Source organism: Tamandua tetradactyla, chromosome 14 (assembly GCF_023851605.1).
Source record: "Tamandua tetradactyla isolate mTamTet1 chromosome 14, mTamTet1.pri, whole genome shotgun sequence".
In the NCBI taxonomy this organism is placed as follows: Eukaryota; Metazoa; Chordata; class Mammalia; order Pilosa; family Myrmecophagidae; genus Tamandua; species Tamandua tetradactyla.
In genome coordinates, this window is record NC_135340.1 from 7,752,174 (window position 1) to 7,772,831 (window position 20,658).

General features: G+C 36.4%; 1 protein-coding gene across 7 annotated transcripts in view; it reads right to left on the reverse strand.

The window, feature by feature from the left end:
• The window catches only part of TOGARAM1 (TOG array regulator of axonemal microtubules 1), a 138,243-nt gene that overhangs the window by 14,543 nt on the left and 103,042 nt on the right, over positions 1-20,658 (reverse strand). For all 7 annotated transcript variants that reach the window (XM_077126864.1, XM_077126862.1, XM_077126863.1 and 4 more), the window contains 5 exons: positions 19,968-20,073; positions 18,156-18,391; positions 17,551-17,709; positions 15,149-15,275; positions 13,835-13,950 (listed from right to left, as the gene is read on the reverse strand). In XM_077126864.1, coding sequence (XP_076982979.1) covers positions 13,835-13,950; positions 15,149-15,275; positions 17,551-17,709; positions 18,156-18,391; positions 19,968-20,073 — 744 coding nt within the window. The remainder of the gene's footprint in view (positions 1-13,834; positions 13,951-15,148; positions 15,276-17,550; positions 17,710-18,155; positions 18,392-19,967; positions 20,074-20,658) is intronic.

Consider the following 20,658-nt stretch of genomic DNA (forward strand, 5'->3'; position numbering starts at 1 on the left):
CTATACCAGCGGGAAAAAAAAAGAGAATCAAATTTGTTTTTAAAGTGAGCATTATGTGATGCACATATAAGGTGAATGAATGAAAAGAATGGAACAGAAAGAGCCTCAAGTAAGTCATCTAATTACAGCAAACCTGCTTGAAAGACTACTTGGTAGCTATCTTAGAAAATTTAAGGATTCAAAACAGGATAGAACAGATAGTAAAATAACATTTAATACGCCTTAAGAGGAAAAAAGATAAAGTAACAGCCACGTGGAAGATTTTAGTAGTATATGAACACTAACAAAATTCAGAAAAAAGAAAACGTTAAAAATGAACATGGGTCACAGCAGCATTAAGTATATAATACATTGACTATTCAAAGCAAATATAGTAACAATATATTATGCGGTTTACAAACAGGTAAAGTATTCACAACAATAGCATAGAAGATAAGGGTAGGTCACAGGAAGGCTGGGTTCACTCCTGCTCCATGGGGTAAAGAGAGAGGGGCAGAAAAAAACACCGGGACTGCTGTTCTAGGGGGTGAGTGATCCAAGAGGGTCTTCAGCCTTTTGTCCGGGAAGTCCTGGTAGAGAAAGGCAAGGAAATTGGGATGGGGGTAGCAGGGTGAGTCTATTCAGCTGCGAACAGCCCGGTGGCATGTGAGAGAGTGCAGATCCAAGGATCCAAGAGAGCACACGTTCCCTCCAATCCAAGCTGCCATAGCAGCTAGCTAGAGAGACTTCCCTGTGTGGCCCTAAAGCTGGCAGCACCTGTGGGAGCCCAGCAGTGCGCCCAGCTGCCCACTGCGAAAAGCCAGGCCTGCCAGGCGCTGGGATCAGTCACCCTGCCAGGCTCTGTCAGGCTGCGCAAATACCTGTCCTGTCTGTTTCTGTAGCAGCAGTTCCGCTGGGAGTGGAACACCGTGATCGGCTGCCTGGCCACGGCATGCAGGGAGCACACTCCCTGCTGTGCAGCCATCTCTTCCCAGCCAGCTGCCACAGGTGGGTAAGAAGGTGGCTGTAGGCACCATCTACTGGACAAGAGGTAAGTGCCGTCTGGCAAATACCCTATGTGCCTAGTTTTTTATTTTTTATTTTTATTCTATTTTTAATTTCTATTTTTCATTTCTCTTCCTCTATTGTGACCACCAGTCTAAGCTCATTCCCAAAATATCTCGTGGTGTCTCCTTCTGTCTTCGGGGTCTACTATTGCTGAGGTCTTTTTTGGGGGGGGAAGGAGGGTGCATGGGCTGGAAGCTGAGCCTGGATCTACACATGGTGGACAGGTGTTCTGCTACTCAACTACCCATGCATCCCTGCCAAGCTTTCAACAGGCCTTGAAGTACAATTATACCCCCTACATGAAATCTGGGACTTGGTTTGGTGCAAACCAAGTGCAAAAGGAGACCTTCAATGCAAACTCAAGAAAACACACAACTTTAGATGAATGAAGGAAACCAACTTGCAAAATAACCTTATAAATATGATCAAATGTCTTGAATACAACAAAAAATCATAAAGCACATGAAGATCCAGGCAGAATTGGCCCAGCTAAATAAGCAAATCAAAACACTGGAGGGGACACAAAATATGGAACTACTCAAGGATATTTATAAACCTATAAAGGACATCAAGATGAAACTAAAAGTCATAAAGAACAATTTGAAAGATATAAAATAGAAAAGTAGCAGATCTAACAGAGAAGAAAGATAATATAGACCAAATTAGAAATATCCTAGAGACACATGATAGCAGATTTGAAGAAACAAGAAAAGAAGGATACTAGAAGACAGAACAATTGAACTAGAATGCACAAAAGAATAAATGGCAAGAAAGATACAAAAAGGAGTTGGATCTCAGGGAAATGACGTAGAACAAAGGATGCAAATATAAGAATCACTGGTGTTCTAGAAGTAGAAAAGAGAAGAGTAAAAGGCAGGGATGGTTAATTGAAGATATAATGAGAGAAAAGTGTCCCAAACCTTATAAAAAAAAATAAGTAAATCAAAGAGGCCCAACAAACTCAAATAGAGTAAATTCAAACAGGCCTACTCCAAGACACTTACTAATCAGACTGCCAAATGTGGAAGAAATGCACAAAGTCCTGAAAGCAGCACGAGAATAGTGATCTACTACATACAAGGGAAAACATGTAAGACTGAGTTCAGACTACTCAACAGGCATGATGGAGGTGAGAATGCAGTGGTGATATGTTGAAGATCCTGAGCGATAAAGGCTTCCATCCAAGAATTCTGTATCCAACCAACATGTCCTAAACTGAGGGAGAGATTAAAATCTTCAAAGACCAGGAAAACTAGACAATAAGAGACTTGCCCTGCAAGAAATACTAAAGAAAAGTCCTGACAGCTGAAGAAAAATGACAAAAGAGGAGGGTCTGGAGGAGGCACAGAATTGAAGAGTATCAGTAAAGGTAATTTAAAGGATAAAAAGGAGAGAGGGAAAAGAATGTATAGATCTGACAAATAAAATCTAAGGGAAGAAATGATAGATTTATTCAAGAACTGCTTTTACAGTATTACTGTTCAATGTTAATGGGCAAAACTCACCAATTAAAAGACATGGACTGGCAGCATGGATTAAAGAATATGAGCCATCTATATGCTGTTTACAAGAGATGCATCTTAGACACAAGGACACAAATAGAGTGAATGTGAAAGGATGGAAAAAGATGTTCTATGCAAACTCTAACCAAAGGAAAGCAGCAGTATCTATACTAATATCAGAAAAAACAGACTTTAAATGTAAACACATCATAAGAGACAAAGAAGGACACTACATATTAATTAAAAGGACAATTCACCAAGAGGAAATAACGATCATAAATGATCATGCTCCCAATCAAGGAGCTCAAAACTACATGAGGCATTGTTGGTGGTTTTAAGTATGTTTGTTTTCTTAAATAAAAAAAAAAACAACACTATATGAGGCAACACTGGCAAAACTGAAGAGAGCTACAGACATTAACAATAATAGTGTGACTTCGATACACCACTCTCCACTATAGAAAGAACAACTAGACAGAGGATTAACAAGAAAAACAGAAAACTTAAACAACTCGGTAAGTGAATTAGACCTAATATAAATTGTTTTACCCAAAATGGCAGGATACACATTCCTCTCTAGTGCTCATGGAATGTTTGCCAGGATAGATCATATGCTGGGACACAAAACAGTTCTTTATAAAATTAATAATACTGAAATTATTCAAATCACTTTTTCTGACCACAACGGAAAGAAACTGGAAATGTATAATCACCAAAGAACCAGAGCTTTCACAGATATATGGAGATTAAACAACACAGTCTTAAATAATCAGTGGGCTAAAGAAGAAATTGCTAGAGAAATTGGTAAGTATCTGGAGACAAATGATAATGAGAATACAAGGTATCAGAACTTATGGGATGTGGCAAAGGCAGTACTGAGAGGAAATTCATTGCCCTAAATGCCTACATTAAAAAATAAGACTGAGCAAAAATCAAGGACTTAAATGCTCACCTGGAGAAATTAGAGAAAGAACAGCAAACTCCAAGGAAATAAGAGAAATAACAAAGATTAAATCAGAAATAAATGATCTGGAGAACAACAACAACAACAACAAAAAAAACACAACAGAAAAAACTGATGAAACTAAATGTTGGTTCTTTCAGATAATCAATAAAATTAAAGGACCCCTACCTAGGCTGACAAAGAAAAAAAAAGAGAGGATGCAAATAAACAAAATCAGAAATCAGAGGGGGCTCGTTACAATGAGTCCTGAAGAAATTTAAAAAATTATAAGAGGATACTATGAACAAATATACACAAAAAAGCTAGACAACTTAGATGAAAAGGTCAAATTCCTAGAAAAACACAAACTACCTACACTGACTCAAGAAGAAATAGAAGATGTCAAGAAACTGCTTATAGGTAAAGAGATTCAATCAGTCATTAAAAAAAAATCCTAGAAAGAAAAGCCCAGGACCAGACAGTTTCACAGGGGAATTTTATCAAACATTCCAAAAAGAACTAACACAAATCCTGCTCAAACTCTTCCAAAAAACTGAGGAAGAAGGAATGCTATGTAACTTATTTTATGATGCTAATATCACTCTAATACCAAAACTGGATAAAGACGCTACAAGAAATGAAAACTATAGGCCAATCTCCCTAATGAACACAGATATAAAAATTCTCCGTAAAATACTAGCAAATCGAATCCAATGACATATTAAAAGAATTAAACATCAGGACCAAGTGGGGTTTATACCAGGAATGCAAGGGTGGTTCAACATAAGAAAATCAATCAACATAATACAGCACAATAACAAACCGAAAGGGAAAATCACATGATCATACTGATTAATGCTGAAAAAGCATTTGACAAAATTCAGCGTACCTTTAAAAGGTAGGAATCAAAGGAAACTTCCTCACTATCATAAAAGGCATATTTGAAAAAACCACAGCCAACATTATACTTAAGAGTGAGAGATTAAAAGCATTCCCTATAAGATCAGGAACAAGACAAGTTTGCCCACTGTCACCACTGTCATTTACACTGTACTAGAAATACTAGCTAGGGTGCTTAGGCAGGAGAAAGAAATAAAAGGCATCCAAATAGGAAAGGAAGAAGTAAAATGTGTTGATTTGAAGCTGTTGTGTACCCCAGAAGAGCCATGCTTTTAAATCCTCATTCAATATTACTGGGTGGGATTCTTTTGATTAAGTTGTCCACCCAGTTGTAGTAAGACCTGTTGATTAGGTGGTTTCTATGGAGCTGTCTCTCCACCCTTTCAACATGGAGTCACTTACTGGAGCCCTTTGCAGGGGAACTATTTGGGAAAAAGCTTGAGAGCCCACACAACCAGAGACCTTTGGAGATGCAGAAGGAAAATGCCCCAAAGGAAGCCTTATGAAATGAGAGAAAGCTAGCAAACAGCACCATGTGCCTTCCAGCTGAGAGAAACAACTGATAAATGGAAACTCCTTAAAATCAAATGCTTTTCAAAGGACTATGCCAAAAAAGTGAAGAGGTACCAACTCAATGGCAGAAAATATGTGGAAACCACATATTGGATAAATTCTTGATATCCTACGAACATGAAGAAATTATACAACTCAGCAACAAAGGAACAAACAAACCAATTATAAAACTGGCAGAGGATTTAGACAGACATTTTTCCGAGGAGCAAATACACATGGCTAAAAAGCACATGAAGAGATGCTCATCTTAATTAGCTATAAGGAAAATGCAAATCAAAACTATAATGAGAGTGTGCACAGGTGGTTCATGGTAGAATGCCTGCCTTCCATGTCGGAGATCTGGGTTCGATTCCCAGACCATGCACTCCCCTATCAAAAAAAAAAAAAAAAAAAAAAACAACTACAATAAGATATCACCCCACACCTATAAGAATGGCTGCTATTAAACAAACCAAAAATGATAAATGTTGGAAGATGTAGGAAAAACTGGAACACTAATTCACTGTTGGTGGGAATGTATAATGATATAGCAGCTGTAGAAAACACTCTGGCATTTCCTCACAAAACTTAATATTGAGTTGCTCTATGACCTGGCAATACCAATACTTGGCATTTACTCACAGAAGAGCTGAAAGCAGTGACGTGAACAGATATTTGGGCACCAATGTTCATATTGGCACTTTTCACAACTGCCAAAGGATGGAAATGATCCAAGTGCCCATCAACAGATGAGTGGATAAACAAAATGTGGCATATACACATGATGGAATATTATGCAGTAGTGAACCCTGAGGACATAATGGTGAGTGAAATAAGTCAGACACAAAAGGATACTATTTTTTGCTATTATGACTCTGGTAAAAGTAATCTAAAACTGTAGAATATAGAGGACCTAGAGGTACACAGAAACTAGAGATTACTCAGTGAGGTTGAACTTAAATGTAAGGGAATAGATAGAAATGATGGAAGCTAATTACTGAGGTTATAAGTAACACTACCATATTGAAGGTGAATATAATTGATGTATACTGCCATGTATCCCACTGATTAACTCTACTATTATAAGTAAGTTAGCGCATGAACTCCTTCAAAGATTTGATCTGGTACAGAGTCAGTAACAGAGGGGTATGGGGGGTAAACTAATAGTGCATTCTACAACCTTTAGTCAACAGGAAGACAGCAACAGTACCACAGCAATAACAGGGGTAAATAATTAGAGGGGGTGGGGGGACAAGAGATTAGGGGAGGTTTTAATTTGATATTTAGCGGCTATGTTTACTGGTTCTTTGTCTTTTTGGGCCAATGAAAATTGTCTAAAATTGAGAGTGCTGCTGATTGTATAACCAAGCGAAGACACTGTAAGACACGGTTTGTTTATTTTGGGTATTATCCATGATGCCGTATGGATGGAGGGGGCCGAAAAGTAGAATGACTGGGAGGCTGAAAGGCAATGTCTGATATATGTACTGTCCGGCAACAAAAAGGAATGATGTCATGAGACATGCAACAAACTGAATGAAGCTTGGGGACAATGTGTTGTGCAAAATAAGCCAGGAACTAAGATCAAATTTCCTATGGCTTCCTGCAGAAAACACTTTTTAGAAAATTGGAGCCTAGATTGTAAGTTCTTATAGTAGCCATAATTCATACAAAGTAGTAGGTGTTTTCAAGATTCTGAGACATAGAGCTTTATGTGTATAAGCTGATACTTCCCTGGAACATTCAGTAACTTTGTGACACATAAGATGCAGAGCTGGAGCGCCAAAGCTCTGAAAGTCAGTATTGCTATGTACAATAACAGCTGAGGGAACCGAAAAGAGATCAGGCCCCAATGAGAGATGAAAACAAAGCCATATGGTTATGGTTGGGACTAAGATAAATCGGAATACGGGGGTACCGATTTGAATCTATCATGTACCCCAGAAAAGCTATGTTTGAATCCTGATCCAATCTTGTGGGGGCAGCCGTTTCTTTCTTTTTTTTTTTTTTTAATTTATTTTTTTATTATCAAACCAAAGCAACATACAAACATGAACATTCTTACCATACAAACATTCTGTGTATGGTGTATAATGAGTGGCTCTCAATATCATAACATAGTAGTATATTCATCACCATGATAATTTTTTAGAACATTTGCATCACTTCAGAAAAAGAAATAAAAAGAAAAAACAAAAAACTCACACATACCATACTCCTTACCCCTCACTCTCATTTATTTATTTTTAATCCATATTTTTCACTCATCTGTCAATATCGTAGATGAAAGAAGCATCAGGCACAAGGTTTTCACAATCACATAATCACATTGCAAAAGTTATATCATTATTCAATCACCTTCAAGAAACATGGCTATTGGAACACAGCTCTACAGTTTCTAGCACTTCCCTCCAGCCTCTCTAGTACACCTTAAATTAAAAAGGGGATATCTATAAAATGTTTAAGAATAACCTCCAGGATAACCTCTCAATTCTGTTTAAAATCTCTCAGCCACTGACACTTTATTTTGTCTCATTTCTCTCTTTCGCCTTTTGGGTGAGAAGATTTTCTCAATCCCCTATGGGCAGCTGTTTCATTTAATCCTGATTCAACACTGTAGGGCAGATAAACTAATTTGATTAGATTACGTTCACAAAGATGTGACATATCCAACTGTGGGTGTGACCTTTTGATTAGATGGTGATGTGACTCCACTCATTCAAAGTCTTCATTAACTTACTGGAGTCCTTTAAAAGGGGAAACATTTTGAAGAAACCTCAGAGCTGATGCAGACGCTTGGAGAACAGCTGCTTCAGAGTTGGTGAGAGCCAACATGAGACCCAGATATCTGGAAATGCAGGGCCCAGCAGACATCAACATGAGCCTTCCCATGAGATGCTTTGATGATCAGGGTGTGGTGTCAACTTGGCCAAGTGATTATGCCCAGTTGTCTGGTCAGGCAAGCACTGCCCTGACCATTTCTGCAAGGATATTTCATGGCTGGTTGATAAACCAGAAGTCGGTGTATTAAATCATTAGTCAGTTGATTGCATTTGTGCTGATTACATCTGCGATCACTTAAGGAGTGTCTCCCAAAATGAGATAATTCTTTGTCAAGAATGTGAAAAGCGCAGCCTACTTAATAGGAGAAAATATTTGGAAACTGCATATCCAATAAGGGTTTAATATTCCAAATATACAAAGAAAACTTTTAACTGAAGAAAATAAAAAGACAAACAACCCAATTAGAAAGTTGGCAAAAGATTTGAATAGATATTTTTCCAAAGAAGAAATACAAATGGTTAAAAAGCGTATGAAAAGAAGTTCAGCATCACTAGCTATTAGGGAAATGCAAATCAAAACCACAATGAGATATCATTTCATACCTAGTAGAGTGGCTACTACTGAAAAAATAAAAACTGCAAGTGTTGGAGAGGATGTGGAGACACAGGAACCCTCATTTACTGCACAGTGTAGCCACTGTAGAAGACAGTTTGGTGGTTCCTCAGGAAGCTAAGTATGGCATCACCATATGGTCTGGCTATCCTGCCACACGGTATATACTCAGACATTTGCACACCAGTATTCTTAGCAGCGTTAATCACAATTGCCAAAAGATGGAAGCAACTCAAATGTCCATCAAACGATGAATGGATAAATAAAATGTGGTATATACATACAATGGAATATTATTCAGCTGTAAGAAGGAATGAAGTCCTGAGGCATGCGACAACATGGATGAACCTTGAGGACGTTATGTTGACTGAAAGAAGCCAGATACAAAAGAACAAATATCGTATGATCTCACTGATATGGTCTAATTTTAATAAGCAAACTCAGAGATTTAAAATCTAGAATACAGGCTACCAGGAGAGAGAATAAGAGGAGAGATTGGGGAGCTGATGCTTAATTTCTGCAGCATTTTTAATTAGACTGATTGTAAATGTTCGGATAAGTGTAGAGTTGATGGTGGCCCATTTATTGTGAGTGTAATTAACGGCTGAATTAAGGTGTGTGAATGTGGTTGAAAGGGGAAGGTCAGGGTTTTGTGTGCTACTAGAAGGAAAGCTAGAGGATAAAATGTCGGGCTGTGTTACATAGCGAGCCTTGTGGATGATGACTGTGGTTAACAGTACAAATAGAAGAATGTTCTTTCATGACCTAGAATAAATGTGTATCACTATTGCAAGGTGTTATTAATAGGGTGGTTCATGGGAAAAAATACACCTAATGCAGGCTATGGACTATAGTTAGCAGAAATATCTTAGCATGCTTTCGATGCGGTTTCTGTTTTTAGATAATGAAGATGTTGTCAAACTGATGGTGATGTTGAACACATACGTGACTTTGTGAATACACCATGAGTCATGGATTGTATACTTTGGATGGATTGTATAGTGTATGAATATATTTCAGTAAAAATTGCTTTTAAAAATTGGTAGATCTAGGTATTTTGGAGTTAGGGATATATTGGACTTCTCTGTTTGGGGTTTGTATTATTTTTGTAACTCTCCTGTACATTTGAAAGTATTTCAAAATAAGAAGTTTAAAATTTAAAAAAAAAGAGAGACAATGTTTCAACATGAAAATATTAGAAAGGGCATAACCCAAAGATCCTTACAGAGTGGGAGAAGGAACCAAAGAGAAAGGAGTTATGACAGAGAAAATGGGATTTACAAATCATTATGACTGCTGAATCACATTATTGATATTTCTCGTAGCCTCCAGTATTTTGGAGAAGCTAGAAGGAAAAACCTGAAGTCATGTAATTGGAACCCATACCAAACTATGAAATCTGTTCTGTAGCTGCTTGTAGGAGTGTACTTTGAAAAGTACTATTTTTTTCTTTTTTTGGTATATATGTTATATTTCACAATAAAACATAAAAAAAGGTAAGGGTAAATATTTTGTAAATACACAGATCCAGAATATATTACAGATACCCATATACCTATATAGTTTTTAAAAATAATGTTCAAAATATATTTAAAAATATATAAGACCTTTCATTTAATTTGCAGATCATGGAGATTTTCCTAAAAGTTGACCATGGCATTCTTCCCTTCCAAACTTATGCAATTTAATTGCTTTTTCTTGTCTTATTATATTAGCTGGGCATTCCAGAACTGTGTTGAGTGGGAGTGGGAAAGGTCATCTTTGCCTTTTTCCTAAGCAAAGTCGTTTGGTTTCTCACTATTCAGTATGATAATAGTTAGCTGTAAGATTTTGTAGCTGTTCTTTGTCAAATTGAGGAGGTTTATCTCTTCTCATAGATTGCTGTGTTTTTGTTATGAATGGATATTGGATTCTGTCAACTGTTTATTAGACATCGATTTAGTTAACCATGTAATTTTTCTTTATCCAGTTGATATAGTGGATTATATTACTTTTCAAATTTTGAAGCAGCCTTGCTTGAAATGAATAATCTCACTTAGTTTAAAAAATACATATGTCAGAGAAGTGCCAGGAATATTTTTTTATTGTGAAATATAACATATATACAAACAAGCAATAAATTTCAAAGTACATTGCAACAACTAGTTATAGAACAGAACTCATGGTGTATTCACAAAGTCACGTATGTGTTCAACATCACCATCAGTTTGACAACATCTTCATTATCTAAAAACAGAAACCGCATCGAAAGCATGCTAAGATATTTCTGCTAACTATAGTCCATAGCCTGCATTAGGTGTATTTTTTCCCATGAACCACCCTATTAATAACACCTTGCAATAGTGATACACATTTATTCTAGGTCATGAAAGAACATTCTTCTATTTGTACTGTTAACCACAGTCATCATCCACAAGGCTCGCTATGTAACACAGCCCGACATTTTATCCTCTAGCTTTCCTTCTAGTAGCACACAAAACCCTGACCTTCCCCTTTCAACCACATTCACACACCTTAATTCAGCCGTTAATTACACTCACAATAAATGGGCCATCATCAACTCTACACTTATCCGAACATTTACAATCAGTCTAATTAAAAATGCTGCAGAAATTAAGCATCAGCTCCCCAATCTCTCCTCTTATTCTCTCTCCTGGTAGCCTGTATTCTAGATTTTAAATCTCTGAGTTTGCTTATTAAAATTAGACCATATCAGTGAGATCATACGATATTTGTTCTTTTGTATCTGGCTTCTTTCAGTCAACATAACGTCCTCAAGGTTCATCCATGTTGTCGCATGCCTCAGGACTTCATTCCTTCTTACAGCTGAATAATATTCCATTGTATGTATATACCACATTTTATTTATCCATTCATCGTTTGATGGACATTTGAGTTGCTTCCATCTTTTGGCAATTGTGATTAACGCTGCTAAGAATACTGGTGTGCAAATGTCTGAGTATATACCGTGTGGCAGGATAGCCAGACCATATGGTGATGCCATACTTAGCTTCCTGAGGAACCACCAAACTGTCTTCTACAGTGGCTACACTGTGCAGTAAATGAGGGTTCCTGTGTCTCCACATCCTCTCCAACACTTGCAGTTTTTATTTTTTCAGTAGTAGCCACTCTACTAGGTATGAAATGATATCTCATTGTGGTTTTGATTTGCATTTCCCTAATAGCTAGTGATGCTGAACTTCTTTTCATACGCTTTTTAACCATTTGTATTTCTTCTTTGGAAAAATATCTATTCAAATCTTTTGCCAACTTTCTAATTGGGTTGTTTGTCTTTTTATTTTCTTCAGTTAAAAGTTTTCTTTGTATATTTGGAATATTAAACCCTTATTGGATATGCAGTTTCCAAATATTTTCTCCTATTAAGTAGGCTGTGCTTTTCACATTCTTGACAAAGTTTTTTGAAACACAAAAGTTTTTGATTTGAGGAGGTGCCATTTATCATATTTTCTTTTGTTGTTTATGATTTGGGTGTAAAGTCTAAGGAACCATTGCCTACCACGAGATCTTGAAGATGCTTCCCTTCATTTTCTCATAGGATTTTTATGGTCTCAGCTCTTGTATTTAGGTGTGTGATCCATTTTGAGTTAATTTTTATATAAGGTGTGAGACAGGAGTACTCTTTCATTGTTTTGCATATAGGTATCCAGTTCTCCCAGCATCGTCCAAGGAAGAGACTGCTCTGTACCAGTTCAGCAGATGCTCCAATTTTAACATTTTTGCCACATTTGCCATATCATTCTATCTACCTAGCCATCAATCTATTAATCCATCTATTTATCTCTCCACCTATCTGTGCACCTAGGCTGGTCCTGAACATTCTTGTAGCAGAGGCTAGATATTGCTGGCTGGCAAACCAGTTTGTTAGCCCACCCCAATGTATTTTAAAATTCTGAAATTTTTAAAAATTGTCTTTTCTTTAAAAATTGAAAATTGGAATTTTTCACTTGGCAATACTGTGCTAGAGTTGGCCAACAGGTGCCCCCCTTGAACTATATGTGAGCTCCCAGGTTCTCATCAGTGGCTACCTGTCTGCTTCACTCATCAGATCACCAGTTAGAGCAGGCATTTGTTTTGGTCACTCCAGAAATAAAGGAATTAAGGCAGAAATTCAGCCTCTTTGTGCTTCACTCTATTTCTAATAAAAATTCCTGTACAAGGCACTTTCAAACCTCAGATGTTTTAAGAAGAAATTAGATAATGCCCACAAATCACCAGAATTCACTAAAGTGTTCACAACCTTAGCTGCATATTGAATTCACCTGAAGAGCTTTAAAAATTTCTCATGCCTGGGTGCCACCCACAGAGACTCTGATTTTATTGATCTGGTTACAGCCTGGGCATCAGGACTGAATAAAGCTCCCCAGATGACCCCAGTGAGAAAAAAAAATTTAAGAGTAATTTCTTTCAGGTTGGTGGAATAATGGGTGACTGGTTGAACTCTTCTTTTGAAGTTTGTATTGTATAAAGTTTTTAAAATCATAATTATCTATTACTTTTTTTTTTTTTTTAAATATGAGCAGGCACTGGGAATTGAACCTGGGTCTCTAGCATGGCAGGTGAGAACTCTACCAGTGAGCCATTATGGCCTACCCTATCTATTTATTTTTTTTAAAAAAAAGTATTTTTATTGACAAGTCTTCACTCATACATTCCATACATGGCCTACAATCAGTGGCTCACAATATCATCACAATATCATCTGGTGATGGTATTCATCACCATGATCATTTTCAGAACATCTGAATCAGTCCAGAAAATGAAACAAAAAGAAAAATCTCATACATTCCATACTCCTTACCCCTCCTTCATTGACCACTAGTATTCCTATCTACCCAATTTATTTTACCCCTTACCCCCTATTATTTATTTATTTTTTAATCCATATGTTTTTACTTATCTGTCCATACCCTGTATAAAAGAAGCATCAGATACAAGGCTTTCATTATTACTTTTATAATCAGGAAAAATAAGCAAAGGTTATAAATTTTAAAAATCAGACTTGTCCACTATAGGCCAAATATTAACAAGTCCAATAACATTGAAGCTTTACTAATGAATACAAATATGTTCGGCACATGTAAAGGCAAGCTGCTGTGAATTGGTAATTGCCTATTAAATCTAATTACCTCATGCTTTCTAAGTCCTATCAAATCTTTAAAACGCCATTAAATTTTTTTTTTGGCGGGTGCATGGTCTGGGAATAGAACCTGGGTCTCCTATATGTAAGGCAAGTATTCTACCACTAAACCACCCATGTACCTCCATTCATTTTTTTTTTGCATGGGGCAGGCACTGGGAATTAAACCCGGGTCTCCAGCATGGCAGGTGGAATTCTGCCACTGAACCACTGTCACACCGCCCCTTCCATTAAATTTGACATGTACCTCTGGGGTGGTTCATGAAAACATCCAAATGAGACAATTATCACTAGTGAGTGATTTCTCTAATGATGTGGGCTATCAAATGATCTTACCGTTCAGCTGAATTGAAACCATCTCTAGAAACAGATGATGACCTTGTGTTAACATTGCCAGTATGAGAACGTCTTCCTTTGGCTGAAGGAGTATCTAGTGGTATCTCACCCAAACCCTATGAGTAAATGTGAAGACAGACATTGTAATACATGTCTTAAAATTAATAAAGTGAAATAACTTAGATAATGTAATAGCAGTTATTATTGATTTTCTATGACAAAGAAAGCATTTTAATAATCTTGATATTCTTATACTTTAAAGGGTATCATTTACATAAAAATCTTGTAATTACTAAATCAAAATATGTGGGCAACAAATAGGAAATTATATTGACTTGGTAAAAGAAATTGTTCAAAATAAACAACATCTAATATGCTGTATTTTATAACTACTTTTCTTAAAACTTAAAATCTAGAAAATATGGACACTTTTCATAAACAGTGAATTCATATGCAACACTACAGTATGGGAGTAAACATTTTGATAAGAACTATTTAAACTTTTTTACTGATAATTGTACTTGGAATGGTTCACAAATACAAACTGCCTCATTGTAGTAAAATAATTCCTTTGCATGATTATGTTTTGTAAGTCTTATACAAATTAAACTAAGTTACTTAAGATCAATATGCAGAAAAAATACTCTAAAATGTATATCACCACACATCTCTGATATATTATCCCTTCATAAATGAATCCTTAGCCCAAGGTTTTCAGAGAGGAATGAAAATTACAAAAGAAAAATTATACACTGTTAAGGTAAACATTTTTGTATAAAATGACATGTAAATGGATCACTTTTTCATAAGATACTTTTCATATTTTATTTCACTTAGTAATCTTTTAGTCCCTCATTCAACAGACATCAATGCACCCCCATTATCCACTAGGATAACTAAGATGCGGTGCTTATCCTCAAGGAACTCCTAATAAATGCTCTGCAGTGCGGTAGGATCTCTAATAACAGAACATAAAAGGCACATAAAACAGGGACCAATTATAGTAAACACAACAGTCTTCACTTAACAAAAATTAAAGTTCTGGCTAGAGAAATGAAGTGAGGTACCTAAAATTACAATTGCCAACTCTTAGAATTGTGACTCAAATGCAGGTCTTGTAACTCCAATAAGCCACAGTGCATTCTACCGAACATCAATAAACATTTACTTCTAAGGCCTGACACAATATGTGTAAGATATCGTCACAATGGTTAACACAGCAATAATCAAAGAAGTAATTATTTCTACCTCTACCTTCTAGGGCAGATAAACTTCACTTTTAAAGTTGTTCATAAAACAAACTTTTTGACATACCTTTTGGCGTAAGTTTTTAACAGATTCCTTAATATAGGGCAAATCTTTAGATGGGATATACTTTTCAAGCATTTTATCAAAATTAGGATGACACATCATGAAGAAAAGCATCTTTCGACCATAATACCTATGGATATTTCAGAAAGATTTAAATAATTTTATGAATACCAAAAGTTTCATTTTCTATCCTTAGCTTTGATTTTTTTCAAAGGAAAAACATCTACCAACATCAAGATTCCCCTCTCTATTTTAAACTGAGGCACTGAAATGTAGTTACACTACTGGACCAGAGAGTATCAGATTATCGCGCCTTAAAAAAAATCATTTTAGCTTCCAATCTTTTAGCCATGGGTCAAATGGAGGGCTAAATATCTGGGTTCCATCCTCCAGGCACCCTGAGGTCCACATCAAGGCTGGAATTTGGCAGAACTGCAAGGTACAAGTTGGGCTTCCTGCCCATAAGCCCTGCTGCCCGCCTGCTGGCCGGACGTTCTGCCGAGCCAGCTCTCCCTAGGCTTTGTATTTTTCTCTCCCTGGCCAAAACTCACCTAGGTTCTAATCCTTTGAAACCTATTCTCTGCCATCTAAAATACACCCAACGGTAGCCAGTAAATCTTGGTTTATAGGTTAATAGTGTAATTTCAGATATCGTAGAAGTGTGTATTGGAGATATTTTTGAACAAAGGGGTGTTAAAGTACTTCACAACAATACCACACAGGCCTCTGCCTTGTTTTGAAGGAGGTCTGGTCCTAAAATAAGTCACAGTAATACCTTTGCCTATAAATATATGGTACCTGAGGAATCAGAGAAGGCAAGGTTTTTATTTTTGGAGTAGGGAGTACAGATGATCTTGGAATCATCTATATAAAGCCATACCCCTTGTTACAATGAAATAACAGAAAGGGAAGAAAGCTAGCCAATGTAGGAGAATAAATACTACTTTTCTCTACACATAACCAGAGTAATGTCTACATCCAGATAAGAAGATCCTAATCAGTTACAGTTTCGAGAACAATTCTACATTTTAACCTGGAAGGCTGAGGACTGTAGGTCCACTATTGAGCCTAAGGATATTGGAAATGTGCAAGCAAGCAACAGGGACACAAAATGTGAGAAATACTAAAATTTAAAAGTTAATTGTAACCATTTTATAATTTTAAAACTTCAAATAAGAATCTAAGAAATACTAAAACGGATTAGAAGAATGATAACACCATTAGGAAAGGTTAAGTAAAAATGTACACAAAATAACTGTTAAGAATCTTTTTTTATTCTTAATCAGTCACTCATGATCTAACTCATAATTTTTTTTCAACTTAACTGTGGTATGAGAATTTCTAAAATGGTTCCCTAAAGATGTCCTTCCCTAATCCCAAGAACCTGTGATGAGGTGTCACTTCCATAATTATGTTACATTATATGTACAGGTGTCCTGAAGTTGAGTCATGTTGGACTTCTGAACTGTGAAATAATAAATTTGTGTTGCCTTAAGCTACTATGTTTGTGGCAACTTGTTATGTAGCAAAAGAAAAATAATACATTTACTATCTATGTTAGCTTTTGGTATAATGATTTCCACAAGATTAACTCTAGCTATCGTAAAGTAATGGACTTCTATATCTTAAATATTAAGAATTTGATATCCTTTTTAAATCTCTATGGACCCGGGATCCTTCCTCATTCTTTTAATCTATCTTCAGATATAATTGTCATAAAATTTTAGATTTGTATGGGACATAATAGTTCACCTAATCACACTCTCCTAATTTTACAGATGAGGAAACAGGTTAAGTAACTTGTTTAAGGGCAAATAGTGATTTGGTGCTAGGAATTGAATCTGGGCTTCTGACAGTCTAAAGTTTCTGTCACTGCGACAGCTAAGGTACCACTCACATCTAAAATTTGGTCATTTTTCTGTGAGTGCTCTTTATCTTCATAAAGTTGTTCAATTGCAGCAATCAGGACATTCTCTAAGGAGATAATACACTGTTTTCCATTTTGCTATCTGTATTTTCCCTATGCTTCTATTTTCTTGATTCAGCTGACAGCTTGGAAAATGTATCATTTTCCCCTAAATGTATTACCTTACACTTGCCCGCAGTGAAGTTTCTCTACCACTTTTCTGCCCACTCATAGTCTTGTGCTGTTTTCATGCAGTTCAGCCCTGTAACTTGGCATCTCACTACCCAGAAGTACGTAGGATCATCTGTAAATGTGGAGAATTCACTGCACACTCCCTCAAGATCATTTACAAATCTGTTAAATAGGACAATTCTCAGTAGTAATCCCAGGAAATTCCACTTCTCCATTTAGAAAAATGTTCATTTTTCTTTAACCTTAATTTCCTACTTTTAAGGCCTTAGGCTGACTGAGTTAGCAAATATTATTATCATCTGTTCACCTGGTTTCTTGTGAGCTGTCCTGGGCAAACTTAGCCGCAGCTGGCAGTATACGGTCAGCCATATCCTTTGTTCCAGACAAAATGCGCTCTGGTTCTATACATTCTACTACATCTGCCAAGTGCTGGGCTGTACATCTTCTTACCGCAATGTGCAAATGGCTATAAGGAGAAACAGTCAATGAAAACAATGTTGATAAATCTACAACTCCTCTAACTACAAAAAAAAGATTAAAAAAAAAAAGTTGAGGTATGAACTATTTTCCAGAGATATTTAAAGTTAAATGATTAAATTGCTCCTAGCCCTCAACAACCATCCTTGCAGGCAAAACTGATAAATTATGTGTATTAGCTATACTTTTCCAAGAAGATGAAAACAAAGCAAAATAAAACAAGACTCATTATATTACTGACATTTATTTAGTTTCAGATCTATGAATTCAAGTAATACCATTAGCCCAAGCATGAGGCCTATCTCACGGGGATTATTTTAAAAAACTGTTTTGATTGAAATGATAATGAAGTCTGTTTGTTTTTTCCTATACTCCAGGATGTAAATGATTCCATTTTCAGTTTAAGGACATCTCAGGATTGTTACTGATTGTTACCTTTGTCCTCCATTGATAAGAGAAACAATTGCTCGTGCAGGAGTCACATTATTAACCATAGCCCTCAGTGCTTTGTCAACATCTTCTCTTATAAATGTATTCGATTCTCCAGCCTTGTGCAATAAAACTTTTACTGTAGTATCTAGTTCTTGATCCATGCTCTTTTTCAGGTAAGTAAAAAGATCACTTAAGCAGACCACAGCAGCACGAGAAACACCAGAGCGTAAATTTTTCACCTAAAAAAAATTTCCAAAGAATATATTTTGCCGGTATTCTGAAAGAAAATCAGTAGTAATGGCTTGGGAACCAATTTTCATACTAAAAAATGTATTTTAATAAATATTATCTTATGTTCTAAAAGCAACATTTAATAAATTTTTAAAATGTTGCAAAGTAAGGCATGGGCTACTTTACATACAAAATCTATGCCTATCATTTAGTGGAGCTTTGTTGTTATTGTTTTGTCCAGAGTTTGGTATGGGTTACAGTTCCACAATTTTAGGTTTTTCCTACTAGGTGTTCCTTGACACTGGAGACTAAAAAGAAATTTCAATACAATGATTTAGCAGTCATACTCAATTGTTAAATCCTATCTTCTCTGTCATAACTCTACCTTCTCCTTTGATCTTTGTCCTAGTTTTTAGGGGTATTTGGGCTATACCCATTCTAACTTTTTCATGTTTGAAAGGACTGTTGAAAATATGGGATAGGGGGATGGAACTAGTTGATATCTGGAGAGGCTCGCCCTTCTGGGCTTTCAGGACTTATCTGGTCTAGGAACCTATCTGGAGGCTGAAGGTTTCTGGAAGTAATCATAATGCTTGGAATCTCTGTAGAATCTCAGATAGAGCTGTAGGGGTTCTTTAGGGTTGGCAGGAATGGTTTTGATTGGGGGTTGGCAAACCGTGATAAAAAGCAATAAGTAGCTGTAGCTTATATAAGAGTAGCCTCCAGAGTAGCCTCTTGACTCTATTTGAACTCAGCCACTGATATCTTATTTTGTTACAATTCTTTATCCCCTTTTGGTCAGAAAGGCATTGTCGATACCATGGTGCCAGGGCCAGGCTCATGCCTGGAAGTCATATCCCATAGTGCCAGGGAGACTTTCACCCCTGGATGTCATGTCCCATGTAGGAGAGACGGTTTTTTTACTTGCAGAGTTGGGCTTAGAGAGAGAGAGAGAGAGAGAGAGAGAGAAGTCACATTTGAGCAACAAAAATTCTTAGGCATAACTACAGGTAGGTCTTAGCTTCTCCGCTATATAATTAAGCTTCACGAGAGTAAGCCTCCAGATAAAGGGCTTGGCTTATTGACATAGGAGTCCCTCATGTTTGAGACAGTATCAGGGGTTTCCCCAGTGGTAAAGTTTAATAGTTCCATATTTCTACTATCCCTCAAGGGGCTTTGCCAGTATTTTAAAATTATCTGTTCAACATACTCTGGGATGTATCCAGGGATTACATTAAGCTACATAGAAGTACAAGCCCTCATTCCCATTCTGGGCTCCCTGTGTTTGGGTTGTTTAAATTATCTATCTAGCTGGTTGAATTAGATTATGTACTATAGGGAATTTAGGTTTTGGACAAAATAAACCTCTTTTCCTTTGGTCTCATAGAGTAGGTGAAGTTCTAAAATACAAACAATGTCTTCCTTACCCCTGCTTTCTGATTTACCTTAGTCCCAACCCCAACAGCTTCATTCTTATCTTGAATTGAAGCCAGAGTGAGATGGTTTTTTAAATGTCAAACAGCTATGGCATATTCATTCTTTGTTATTAAAACGATCTGTAACTCAGCTGAAAAATAACCTTACCTCTTGAACTACTGCAAAACTTGTTTCATGCAACTTTGTAATCAATATTTCAGAATGAAAAGCTGCTAAGCATCTAATAAAATTCAGTCCTTCAATTTTCTTCTCCCTATGGGAAAAAGAAATAATTGACAAAAGCATTTATTAAATTGGGCTTAACTACAATAGGAACTCAGATGTCTTCTTTTTGTGTGTGGAAAATTGCCAAACAGGAGGACGAGACATTGCCTCTTCTCTGTTATCATTTAGGAATTGCAAATAAAAAAATATGTAAAGCTTTGCTAGCCTCAATAGTGTTTTTTATGATTCAAAAGATCTTTTAAGTGTGTAAATCACTATTTACAGTCAGACTAAGTTCATTCTTTGTAAATAAAATGGAGTATGTTCCCCCTAGTAAGAATGCTGTATTTTTTCTAGAGAGTAGAGGAAGGGAAAAGAATAACAAATAGAAAAGGGGGAAACAGTATAACAGAAATGAAAGGAGATCAAAAATACAATGATATAGCACTTAACACCTCTGGATAGCCATTTTTTTAAAAATAATAATTAAAAAATAGTAAGTGTTGATGAGGATGTGGAAAAACTGGAACCCTTCATTGTACATTGCTAGTGAGAATGTACAATGATACAATTGCCATGGAAAACAATCTGGTGGTTCCTCAACAAGTTAAACAGAGAATTACTATATGACCCA